Source organism: Lycorma delicatula, chromosome 7 (genome assembly GCF_047948215.1).
Source record: "Lycorma delicatula isolate Av1 chromosome 7, ASM4794821v1, whole genome shotgun sequence".
Taxonomy (NCBI): Eukaryota; Metazoa; Arthropoda; class Insecta; order Hemiptera; family Fulgoridae; genus Lycorma; species Lycorma delicatula.
This window is the reverse complement of record NC_134461.1, coordinates 44967667-44981752: the sequence shown is the minus strand read 5'-3', so window position 1 is coordinate 44981752 and position 14086 is coordinate 44967667. Positions and strand designations below refer to the sequence as shown.

At 25.5% G+C, this 14086-nt stretch overlaps 1 protein-coding gene across 1 annotated transcript; it reads left to right on the top strand.

Moving 5' to 3' along the window:
- Positions 1–2707: 2707 nt before the first annotated feature.
- On the top strand, positions 2708–13124 carry Pka-C1 (Protein kinase, cAMP-dependent, catalytic subunit 1). The gene has a single exon (XM_075370266.1). The coding sequence runs from the start codon at positions 3068–3070 to the stop codon at positions 4124–4126; it is 1059 nt and encodes a 352-aa protein (XP_075226381.1). The 5' UTR covers positions 2708–3067; the 3' UTR covers positions 4127–13124.
- The last annotated feature ends 962 nt before the right edge of the window (positions 13125–14086 follow it).

The window sequence follows — 14086 nt, the reverse complement described above, 5'->3', positions numbered from 1 at the left end:
TGCCATATCCTTCATTTTTTTTTTATAATAAGGCTAAAACTGTTTTGTCTTACTGATTAACAATTTCTTTATCACACGACTGCTACTTTAACCATAGAGTTTTTTTAAAATTCAGTTTTAAAGTCACTGCTTGATTATATAATAGAAGTTTAGTAAACTTTGAAGGGCCAGAACATCTTAAGTAATCTATCGCTAAATAAAAGAAGAGCCAAAGACTCGATATTACTGTACCTTTTCTTTTCCTGTTTAGCCTCCGGGAATTACCATTCAGGTATTGCTTCAGAGGACGAATGAGGATGATATGTACGAGTGTAAGTGAAGTGTAGTCTCGTACAGTCTCAGTTAATGAAATTTACCGCATTCGAGCATGCACTGATGGTGAAAGTTTAATAAAAATAAACAAAGAGCGAGCAATCTAACCATTTATTTGTATCTCGTTATCGTTTTATCCGTGCAGTTAGCATATTCTGTAAATCCTGATTGGGCCTTTTTAATTTATAAAATTATGAAAATTTGATTAAATTTTTTTATAAAAACAGTGAATTTATTTAATCGCCTCCAACGTTGGAGAATAATATATATAATTTGTATATTTAACGTTAACTAGACGAGTCAGCAAGCGAAGCGAAGGTAGGTTAAGTTTAGTTTAAATTTAAACTTTCTTTTTTTACGAGGGTTTTTCGTAATTTATTTACCTTAGAGACTGGTATTGGATGATTTTTTTTTTAATTTGTAGTTATCGTTTCGACCCCCACCACAGCTTATTCATATGTTATTCGACACTGTTAGTCGACATATACCGGTGAAGGTCCGAATGTATAACAATATAAAAAAAATTTCGTTCTTTCACCGACGTATTGGGTATGTGTCGATATTCATCGGAGAATATTAACATTTGCTAGACATCGGTCTTTCACGGTAACAGATATAAATGCAGAAAAAGGATATTTGCATTCTCGACTATGGTAACATTCCTGGAGGAATAAAAAGGATACTGTTGCACACAATGCTAGATGTTTGTTTACTTTAAATAATGCCATTTTGTTACATAAATCAGAACGTCCGTCTCCATGTAGGTCAGTTTGCTTATCATGAAATATCAAGAACCGTTAGGCTAACCTGAATGATTCTTTAACCGAAAATTAAGAATGTTTCTAAATATAAATTTATCCAGTTTACTTCATCATTAGGTGGAAAACAAAGCTTAAACAGAAAGCGTGCCTAATTTATTTACAGGATATTTTTTATTTAATTTGATGTTGCGGATAAAATGAAGCTTAAGAGAGATACTAAATTTGTTTTTGCTTGTGAAATTTAGAAAAAAGCTTATTTTCGTATTTAATTTTTTATCTTTGAGTATATTCTTCTTGAGCCACTAAATTAAAAAACGTTTTCAAGCAATTTTTTCATTAAAATGTTTATTTGTTATTGAATCTGTTAGAATAAATTATAAAAAAGATGGCTGCAGCCCTGGCTGAAAGGTTCTTACGAGGATTGTTGCAAACTTTATTTTTGTTATTTGCGAGTTTGACTTTTGAAATTTTTCCATCCCGAGAGTGTAAATCGCCCAAAACTGGTAAGTTATGAGGTCAGAGATTTCATGATAAATATAAAAAAATTCATCAAACGGTGTTAAAACTTTATTACTAAATTATTAATTTTTCCCTAAAATGTGTTTGGAAGAGTTTAAAAATTTGAGAGTCTAGATTAGATGTCAAGTCATTCAGTCTACTTAAATTTTCCATTAAAAAAAAAAAAAAATGTTAAACATTCTGTACGTGAAATAAAACTACAGGTATAAAATCGAAGAGTTGAAAAGCTGATTACCTTGTTTGATATTTTAGTCCGGTTTTCGATCTTCTGATTAATATTAGATCTGATGAAAGATGTGTTGTTAAATTGGATAGTTGTTAGAATTATTAATCTGACAAGGTAAAAAACAGTGGAATTACGATTGCTTACTTTAATTTTATTTAGAATTCGACATTTTTGTTGCACGTATATATATATATATATATATATATATATATATGGTTATTATTTTTTCAAAACTGCTATTATTAAAAATACATTTGTTTTTCTTTAAAACTAGCTTGGTTTTATCTACTATGCCTGAAAACACAGAATATATCTTTGGATTTGAACTTGGCAATGGTGTAAGAGTTTTTGGCGCTGAAATTAAATTGACAATCTAAAAATATCGTAGCATATTTTGCTTAATGAAAAGAGAACACGTTGACTGTAGATTGTGTTTAAAACCGGTTAGGAGGTATTCTTTTATAACACTACTGGTATTTATTAATCAAATATTATCTGAAATTTAGAATTATTTTTACTTATGACTCTATGTTGTACGTTTAACACATTTCTATGGTGAGATTAACCTTTTCATAGGAACACGTTTTCCATAAAATAATAATAAAAGAAGGGCAAAACTAACGAGTATTTTACTAATAAATCACGAGAAATATTTTCGTCACATTACATCTGACCAATCACAAGCGACGACCTTTCCTTAATGTTTGTCTTTGTCTTTAAGTTCAATTATTTTACGAAGAATAGTAGAGCGCAGCACTAATTAGACATTCTATTTGTAAAGTTCGAATTTCTAGCTTCGCCGTTAGAGTTCAGGAGCGATCGTGTGATGTGCTGGCTCAGGCTGTACGGTGGTCCACCCTGTCGGGCGACGATAACACTTACAATTGACCCGTCTCCTACCATTTTCTTGATCGGACGTACATTGGAAATCCGGGGTTCGGAAGCCATATTTGTGATTCGCTAAGTGTCTGCTTCGTGTGAAAAAAATTCGTCAATATATGTTTTAAAATCGATTCTGTGTTGTTAAAAATTGTGTGTTATTAAGAAGTTAAGTGCGAGGAATATGACGGCGGATATGATATGGATGTGTTAGTGAGGTAGGTGACATTATTATTAATGAAGTAGGGGTTGGCCTTCCAGTGGGGTTTGCTGTCTGCTTGTCAAAACAGAACTTAGGTTCTGGTGGATTGGTGTGAGGAGAGGTAGTATAAAGCTACTGTGAGCCCTGGAAGGCACAAAAGGTAAAACCATGGGCAATGCCGCAACGGCTAATAAAAAGGGTGATTCAGCAGAAAGTGTAAAAGAATTTTTAGACCAGGCCAAGGAGGAATTTGAAGAAAAATGGAAAAAGAATCCAACAAATACAGCTGGCCTAGATGATTTTGATAGAATCAAAACTCTGGGTACAGGCTCTTTTGGTAGAGTTATGATCGTTCAACACAAACCCACCAAGGAGTATTATGCCATGAAAATTTTAGATAAACAAAAAGTTGTAAAACTCAAACAAGTAGAGCACACATTAAATGAAAAAAGAATCCTTCAAGCTATAAGTTTCCCTTTTTTGGTGAGCCTCAAATTTCATTTTAAAGACAATTCAAATTTGTATATGGTGTTGGAATATGTACCAGGGGGGGAAATGTTTTCACATTTAAGAAAAGTAGGGCGTTTCAGCGAGCCACATTCACGTTTCTATGCTGCACAGATAGTTTTAGCTTTTGAATATTTGCATTATTTGGACCTCATCTACCGTGACCTGAAGCCTGAAAATTTACTGATAGACTCTCAAGGATACCTTAAAGTCACTGATTTTGGGTTTGCCAAGCGTGTGAAAGGACGAACCTGGACTCTTTGCGGAACTCCTGAGTACCTCGCCCCTGAAATTATTCTCAGCAAGGGTTACAACAAAGCGGTAGATTGGTGGGCGCTGGGTGTGTTAGTGTATGAAATGGCTGCTGGTTATCCACCATTTTTCGCCGATCAACCAATTCAAATCTATGAAAAAATTGTATCAGGTAAAGTCAGATTTCCATCTCACTTTGGATCAGATTTAAAAGATCTCCTGCGTAACCTTTTACAAGTTGATTTGACCAAACGATATGGTAATCTGAAAAACGGTGTCAATGACATCAAAGGGCACAAATGGTTTGCATCAACGGATTGGATAGCCGTGTTCCAGAAGAAGATAGAAGCTCCATTTATACCTCGCTGCAAGGGACCTGGAGATACAAGTAATTTTGATGATTATGAAGAAGAGGCGCTGAGAATCTCGTCAACGGAAAAATGTGCCAAGGAGTTTGCAGATTTTTGAGTACAAAAATCAGAACTTTTGTGCCCATGTACACCACATTCATATGTTCACCTCATGTTACAGTTTAGTCTGTCATATCACTGGTCTGTAAATTTTATTGGCAATATGTTTAATAGCATAGATCGTAGTATATACATGTATGTAATATCAGTAATACATATATTTTAATTTTACATCTAGTGTAATTGGTAATTAAGAAAAAATTTTTTTTTTGTTCTGCACATTTTTGAAATTATGCCATAAATTTATTAAAAATAATTATAATAATTATATTGTTGGATAACAAAGTAGAACTTTTATAAATAGAATAAAAATTTCCTGTAGGTGTATAATAATATGATGTGCAAACCTGTTTGGCACCATAACATTTACTTTTATTAGGAAATGTATGTCCATGAATAACGCAAAAAGATTTAAGTTTTTAATTCAATTTTCATTTAAACGAAAATGTGGTGTTAAAGTAAAGATGTGTTTTTGTTTTTAATATGTGTAATATAATAACAAAATATTTATAATATATACATACTATACGGGTCTTCCTATAAAAAAAAGAATGAAAACACAAAATCAATAAAGCTGTTATCATGGAAGAGTAAAAAATAAATATTAAACACATTTATTTAAATACTATTTTTAATTGAGTAGCTTTATGAATTTTTGTTATCTGTGATGTGATATTGTTGCATGTAAAAATATATGCTGTTAATATTCTAATTCTTTTCATTTATTTATATTTTTTGTAGGAATAATTGTAAATCAGTGTTATTGTTTTATTAACAGATCATTGTAATTTATTTGTGAATATGTTTAAAAACTAGGAAAAAAAGTTAAATGTCATGTTGCTATTCTAAATTTAAAGTAAAACACTTACGTTAATGGTAGAATTTATATGTAACATTAAGGATTTTCCTAAAAAAAGATAAAAAACATTTAATTGTGTTAGTCATAATTTTTTTTTATGAATAGTAGGCTATATAAAACATATACACACATTTATATAATAACACAAATAAAATATAAACCTATGTTTTTATATAATTTACATGTAACCATGGAATCATTGTATCTATTAAATGTTTTGTGTACCGCTTTTTTAACTAAATAATTAGTGTAATTGAATTTTTTAGTAATGATTATTGTTAAAAGAAAAAAATATTGAATCCCTCCCCTATACTCAGAAAGATTTAAGGATGTAGTATGTTTTTTAACTTAAATTTTTAATTTATTTTACTTTAAAAAGTATAATTTCAATTTTTAATGATTCAATAAACTATAAAAAAGTAATATAAAAAACAGTTAATATGAATAATGTAAATTTTTTTATAAAAAAATATATATATTACCATATTTAATTAAAGATAATTTTTGCATTATAATATTATTTTTAATGGAAAACATTTAAAATTTTATTTCATGTAATTTCTATCAGCAATAATTTTTTTTCACAAAAATCTATTATAGTCTTTTAATATGACTTTTTTCAGTTACAGTTTTTAATGCTGTTTTATCCAATACCCTGGTGTAAATTTAAATATGTAACCTGTATTGATTTTTACAGATAAGAACTGAAAGAAAAAATGAACTTTTAGTTGTTGACTTAAGGAAGCCATAGAATTATAAGGAAAATTGAAAAAACTCATCACTTGTTACAGTAATATACTTAAAACACTGACGTAAATTTATAGAATTAAACAATTTTTTTTCAGTATCATATAACATTACCATATGTTATGTTTATATGTACAATAACATTATGATTCTAAAATGTCATATCTTGTTCTAAGTTGATAATTTTATTCATAGCTGGTGAAAAATTTATTTATTTCTATTTATTTCAGAACTAAATAAAAATACCTATACATTAAGCAATGGTTTTTTTTCACTTTTTATTAAGGAGAGTATTTATTTAATTATTTTAGTTTTTTTTTTTAATTGAAGCTAACTCATACTTTATTAAGCTGAATGTTAATTCAGCTAAACTAAAATTTTAAAAATTTTAAATTTTAAAATTTTAACTAAAGTTAAACTAAAATTTTATTTTTATTTTTCTACTTGCCTTGTGAAAAAAACCTTTTTTTAAGGCAATAAGCTTCAACTATTAGATTACACTAAAAAAGTAAATTTCATAACAGGTTCATTACAAAAAATAGAATTCTTGAACTCCATTTTATTATAACATTTGTTGATAAAACTTATTTCTTCAATACAGTTATTGAAAAATTATGCTTGTAAACTAAATTTTATGTTAACTTATTGAAAAAAATTAAAAATATAACTGTGCTAAATAATTTACGATCATAAAAATATCAGATTTCTCCTTGTTTTCTTTTTTCATTGTAACAATCATTACTGTTATAGTTTCTTTGTATAATAATAAAAATAAAAATAACTGAAATAATTTTTTTTTAAATGAACAAATGTTTTAACTATATTACAATAGTTAGAATAACTAAACTTATTAAAAAATAATACGATAAAAAAATGGTGTGATAAAAAAAATAGTTTATTTAACCTTAATAAAATTCTATCTAAATAATCTACAAATTAAAAAAAATATGGCTGTGATAATAAAGATCTAATAAATAAAAATAAAAAAATAATTTAAATTAAAAAAAAATTCTGTTTATAAAAAATTATTTTTATTCCTCTTAAAACATAATCTATATCAATAAGTAAAAAACACACATTTTATACATATGCATCATACATACATAATAGTTTGTATGTATATTACAAGATAATCATGCATGTTATTTTATTAATTTTTGGTTATTTGTTTAAATTAATAACCCTTTATTTGTGGCTATACAGTACAACATTAAAATAACCTAGTTAATCTTCTTTTTTCTTAAATTTTATTTTATTTTTGTGTAAATTAATTATTATGCTAAAATTGTTTAATTGATTGTTTCACTTAAATTGTAAATTATTATTTTAATATTGTTGCAGTTTTAGGCAATGCCATTCTTAAAATATATTGTATTGCATTAATATTTCAAATAGCATTATAATATTATAGTTTGTTATAGTATAAAATACAGTGTTTTAACTAATTAGTCATCTCTAATTATAACTTGTAATAATTATTATTTGATGATTATATTAATATAGTCTCATAATCTGTGGTTGTATATGAACCAAATGAGGTATCGTATCAGGTAATTCAATAAACTTAAAAGAGAAAATTAACAAATTTTTAAGAAATGTGTTCTTACATCAAATTATGGTGTATTCTATTATAGTGTATAGTCTTTTACTAATGGAATATATGTATCTACAGAGAATATGTGTATTTGTAGCTTGTTCATATTTTATGTGGTACATTTTATATACAATTTTTATTTTGTTTATCAAATTCTCTCCAAAATATAATACAGGTTTTACAAATTACATCAGTATTATTGTTTAAGCAATTAAATGTCAGTAGAGTACACATATTCATAAAAATTAAACTTATATTCATTATTATTAATTTAAAAAAAAATAAATTTTATGTGTAATTGTCTGCCATGAACATTAGCTATTTAGGTGTCTGACCAGTGTGCTGTAAACAACTGTATCCACTATTATTTAATTTAGTTGAATTGAGGAAATTTATTAAACATGGCTAAGGGTGTTGACATTTTGCCTTACTTCACACCTCCTTTTTCAGGATATTATACTTCTTGAATTTATTCCAGATATTTTGGAATCATCTGGTTGTAAGGAATGTGGTTTACCAAATTAACTAGAATCTTGTTCAGTACTATGCAACTTTGGAAATTTATGGGAACTTTTTAAATCAAAATAACTTTGATTATTTACATTTTATCGTTGTTCTATGTAAATTTCTTTTTTAAGATAAGATGATTTGGTTAAGATCACTTATCTGATAGACATGAAAAGTTTTCTTTTTCTTTTTTGAGAGGAAGTAAAATAATGCTACGATAGCTATCTCAAAAATACATTTTCAATTAATTATACAGTTAATTCATTTTAATTTTTGAAAAAATTATCTTTCAAAGTAGTGTATAATTTAGTTATATCAACAAAAGAATAATATTTGTACTGAGTCTTGTATGATTACTGCTTAATAATTAGGACCTTTTTTGTTAATTTGCAACAGTCTAATCATTTTGTGTTGATTATTTATATAAATTTACGGTTTTTTTTTTTTTTTAGTGCCCTAAAAACTTGTTTGTAAGTTACCTTGTTTTTCTTCAGCAAAGTGAAGACTGTTATATGAATAATGTAATGAATGTGTAGGAATCTTTGTATGACTAGTTACATTATACTAAACATCATTATGGTAAATTATATGTTTAGTATATTAACTGCTATTTTGTTATTATTATTCTATATGCAACGGTTATTTACTATGATTAAATTATAAAAATTATAATATTAAAAATAATGAAAGAATTTTGTTAGTTTTTAAATGCTTAAAAATTTTCATGAGATCTAGATGTATAGTTTTATGAGCTATATTTTAATGTTTGCCCTGTGAAATTAAAGTGCAACACAACAGTGTTAATTGTCACTTTATGAACAATCACAAAGCTACTTATATGTATTGATTTTAATACTTTGTAATATCATTTAACTGCAGAATTTTTAATTGTATAAATTTTTGGTGAACTATATATAAATTCAGATACAGATCGTTTAATTTAACTCTTCAATCTTTTATGACCTGATTATTAAAAAGTATCCTAATGAATAAAATATTAACTAAGTATGAAATAACTAGTTAAATAGTTATTTCATACTTAGGAAGAATGGGTCTATAGTATGAAGGTATGTAAAATTTTAGTTATTTTACCATTCAAGTAATGTGGAATAATTATATATCTGAGAAGTGCCTATTGAAAAAAGGGATCAGTTGTTTTCGGTTGGATATTTGTTTGACTGAAATGAAAATTACATAAATCTTAACAAAATAAAATCTGTCTAAATTAGATTTTACCGTACTAATTTTAATATTTTACTTGTAAAATGAAAATCAGATAGCTGCCAAGTATAAATGAATTTTAGGGGCTGGTCAATCGATTAATAGAAAGGACCAGCCAGCATGATGCCAATAACTAGAGTAAGGAGAGGGCTGGTGTCTGAAACAATTTCCATGTGCCAAGGATGAAGTTTAATTAAAGATGATAGGGTAGAGGAAGGGATAATCAGTGCTGATGATTGATGTAGTTTTCTATATTATCCAGGATCATTTTATTTTTAAAAAATATAATATTATATAAATATAAATTATTTAACCAAATTAAATAAGGTTTAGTAATTTGAGCTACAGTAATTATTTTTTGTTTTTTGTTTCTTTAAAAAAATTTATTTTTACTTTGAGATTTTTTCTATTAATTTTAAATGGCATCAGTTGGTATACTGCAATCAATGACGCCTAATTATTTAATGGTTAATTAAGCAATTATCCATCTATCCACTATAAAACTGTATTTAGTTTTGTTATATTTCTTTTATATCCAGAAATTAGTTTTTGAAGTTATAACTATTGGTTGTTTTATGTTTTCTTTATACATTATTTTAGTTTTCCATGTATGATGCATCAACAAAATTTCTTTGTAAAAGATGTGGTCTTCTGTCTGGTATTGATTTTTGAGAAATTTCAGTTTGATTGTTAATATATTGAATTACCAAAAGCCCAGATTTATGACTACTCTGTATATATAAATAAAAAAAGTAACTGTGTATAGATTATTATCAACAGAATAAAAAGTTTTTTTATTTTATTTTTTAACAAAATTAATTATGTTAATAATCTCATATATATATACTTGGATATTCTTATGTTGTTTATTGTTTATACTGAAATCATAAACGTTTAGAAAAGAACTGAGAATGCATTATTTTATAATGAAAACTGTCTGAAAATTGAAAATAAAACCGTTTGATGAATTATTGATAAATAAAAACATTATATACATAATAATATTAAATATTATGGGTATAATTAAATGGACATTCTTATTTAATTGTGTTGATTATTAAATAATATTAATTACTTGATGGTGTTTATATGAAAACAAATAAAAGTTATGTGTGAACTTTTACAAAAGAAAATACCGACCATAAACAAAAAAAGAATGACTTTTTTCAGTGAGTTATCAATTTTTTTTTGAAAGAGACGTTTCCTGAATGTGTTGTAATCGTTTTATTTTACTGATTATTAAAACAAAAAAAACTTTCTGTATTATTGTGGTGATTTTAGTTTTGGTATTTATTTGTACAATATACAAGGAAAATGAACGATCTGTGATTGACTTTAAAAAAGGAAAAAAACTGTTTTAAGAGTTGGAAAAGGATAAATTATACTGTTGTATAAATTATTGAATTGATACATTTAATCCTGTACTTTGTTATGCTATGTTATTACTTCAAAATGAAATGAAATTGCCATCTACCGGTAGTTTTTATTTTTATTTTTAAGTGAGTGACCTTTAAAGATGAATTCTCATTCTATTTACTTAAAAAAACAAACAACTGTTTAGTGTTTGTATATAAAGCAAGAACAATTAATTAGCTATTAAATTCTTAAACTTATGTAGTTTTTGAAATATAATAATAGTAATTTTATCTCTATTATTAATAAAAACATTAAAATTGTCAGCTTCTAATGTTATTTTTTTGTTAGAATAAATTTCTGTTAGATTAGATGCTATTAATAACTTTTGTTCAGGATTAGAAGCTTTTGTAATTTTTTTTTTATTATAATTTTCTCGGTATAAAAAAATTTTACTTGCAAAATTATTATGTGGCTACTAGAACCTTTTATATATATATATTAAAAAAAAAATTGTGTAAAGAGGTGTGATTTTTTTTCTTCAAATAAACTATAGGAAACAGTAATTTTTGTGCCATTAATAGCAAAATAGAGCTTGTATTTTAGTTGTTTTTTTATATATATTTATATATATATAGATTAGCGACTTGTATTATACTTAAATAATTATTTTTATTTTATTTATGTATTGTTCAAATTAGCATAGTTTTTATTTAATCCAAAAACATAATATTATTAATAAAGTTACAATATTATGTTTACTTATTATTTTCTTTTACACCAGTTTTTAATGTAGGATTGTTCACTAATAATGTACACTTTGTTTATAGAGGAGGGTCAGCATTTGAATTATAAAATTCTGCTAGAGGTTATTGTATTTTATCTTGCAGATTATTTTTTATTTACTCATTTTAACATTTTGTTCATAAATATTATATCTTTTAATATGTTAATTATTGTGTATCTTCTACCAAGTAGAAGCTGTGGAAAATGCAACTAATATAAAGTTATTTTCTTTATGATTAGTAATGTATTCACTATTCAGTCATTCTCTGTAATGAGAAAAGAGAAGCTGTCTCTTTTAGAACTGAACATCTGTATTTCATTAGGTTTGGTATGTTAATGTGCTACTGTACGTTTGGCTCACTGAAGACGACAGTGGGAAGAATCTTTACTCTACATTTTCCTTGGAAAAACTTAGTAGACATAGTAGAATGGAAATTGCAGGGGTGATTTGTGTCTTAATTAGAGGTTCAGATCTGTGCTGTAAAATGTTTTCAATGTAGCTGTTATACAAAATTTGTGCTGATAATCTTGTCCCTTTAAAACTATTTAACAAATACTTAAAACATTATAGCAGTTGTAGATAAAAAAAGACCAGGTTGTTTATTTTAAAAAAAGGAAGTACTGCATTATGAAAATTTGTATGTAAATATACATTTCCAAAACTTGGGAATGCATATTTTTATATAAAATACTGTGAATATCCACCCACGTAGCAGAAAACATCATTATTAGCAAGAAAATGTTTGAATGTGTAAATAAACAAAAGTTGATTACATTTTGGATAAAAATAGTTTTGTTTGTGTAGGTTCATGCACTAAATAAAATGTAATAACAAGGGTGAATTTATTTTATACCAGACAATAATTTTGTTCAAAGTTTATTTGCTTAGTTTATTTGTTACTAAGCAAATAAACTTTGAACAAAATTATTGTTAAGGTAAATCAGAAAAAAATATTAGTTAATCTACATATATATTTTTTTATACTTTTTGATATTTACTTGGCATAATTTTATGTTATAAAAATAATGTTGATGAAATTTTGACCCTAAAAGTTGAAATTATATTAATGACGAAAAAGTTTATTTTATGAAGTGAGTGAACAATCTCATGTTAAACTGAAAAGTTAAATTGTAGTTTTTGTCCTTTCATATTTTGTTTTTATAGAAATTTTTAACCTTTTAATTAAATATCTTGTTTATTATTATTATAATTTTGTTTTTTTTTGTAAATTAATTTAATACTTGTTATTACTTAACATAACTATCAATATTTATTTATAATGATTTTAATTTCATGTGTTCAGGTTATTTAAAATTTCTTTTAATCAATCTGTATTAGTCACGATTATTTAAGTAATTTTTTATAGTAATATTTATCATAATTTATAAAAAGAAATGATAAATTTTTTTAGAAGTTACCATATCTTTTAAAATATAATTCTTTTGTTTTTATTTTGAAATAATTTTTCAACTTAATTATTATTATAAACTTCCTGACATAAAGGGTAAAATTAATATTTTTAATACATTTACTAAATATTTTTGAATATTTGTCATTTTTTTAAATAGTTTGTTTATTTTTATGTTTTGTTTTCCTCTTTATTTTCAAGTTTGTCTTTCTTATTCATTTATCTTTGTGGTAATGATTGGCTATATTAATTTAATAGTGTTTATAGATATAATACAGTCTTATCACTATTCATGGCTAACTGAGGTCATTATGTGCTGCAGAAAATATTTTATTTTATACTCAGACGTAGTAGCTCATGTATCAAATAAAAATTAAGAAAAAATTATCATTTATAAAAGTCTAAATTATGTGTAAAAAATGTATTCACATATTTTCATTAAATAATAACATGATCAGAATTTTTTTTATGTATATATTTATTATTGTGAAAAAAAATTATATATATATATATATATATATATATATATATATATATATATATTATAGGAAATGGAATTATGCCTACAACTGAATATGAATAAATTGAAAGTGTATGTCTAATTTATACTAGTCAATCAAAGTATATCGTTATTTTAATTATTATAATACATTAATTTATGCATTAGTTTATCTATTTTGCATTATATTTTACATTGTTATTATTATTTTAGTAATAATATGTATAAGATGAGTTTCTGTTTTTGTTACACATGGATAGTTATTAGTTGCTATTAATTATAAGTTTCTTTATAATTATAATTTAGTTTAAACTAACTCACTATTCCACCATTCTATATGATGGAGTAGTAGTATTTCTGCCTCTCACTTACAAGATTCTAGGTTCGATTCCTGGTCAGGTTTGGTATTTTTTACATGCTGCAAATTAGTTTCTTATTAAAAAAAAAAAAAAAATGGAAGAAGAACATCTGTAATTCGTTGAAAAAGTGTAGTTATCAGAATGGAAAAGTAAATAATTTAATTTATAATATTATTGTTTTAACTGTATGATTACATTATAAGAATTATAACTTATGGGGTTGTTGATGGTAACTTATTTACTGTACATCAGTGATTACCAAACTTTTTGTAACTGATGCCGCCTTTTGGAGCACATTTTGTCAACGGAGCTTCATAAAAGTACTCAGAAATCAAATCATAAAGTAGGTAATTAAGTTAAACATGTATAATCGCAGAAAAGCTTTTGGTTAATGGGTACTATGTTCAGGTCATGTCAGGGTTAGTGAAAACACATCAAAAGTCATAGATGAAGAATCCTTTCTGATTAACCTTGGAAACATATTTTGTGTATAAAAAATATATTTTGTTTAAAGAACTGATTTATAGTACTACTATTACAAAATTGGTTGGAAGTAATTTATTTACTTAAAATAATAAATATATTACGTTAAAAATTTCTATTTCAAATATCTTGACTGAAAAT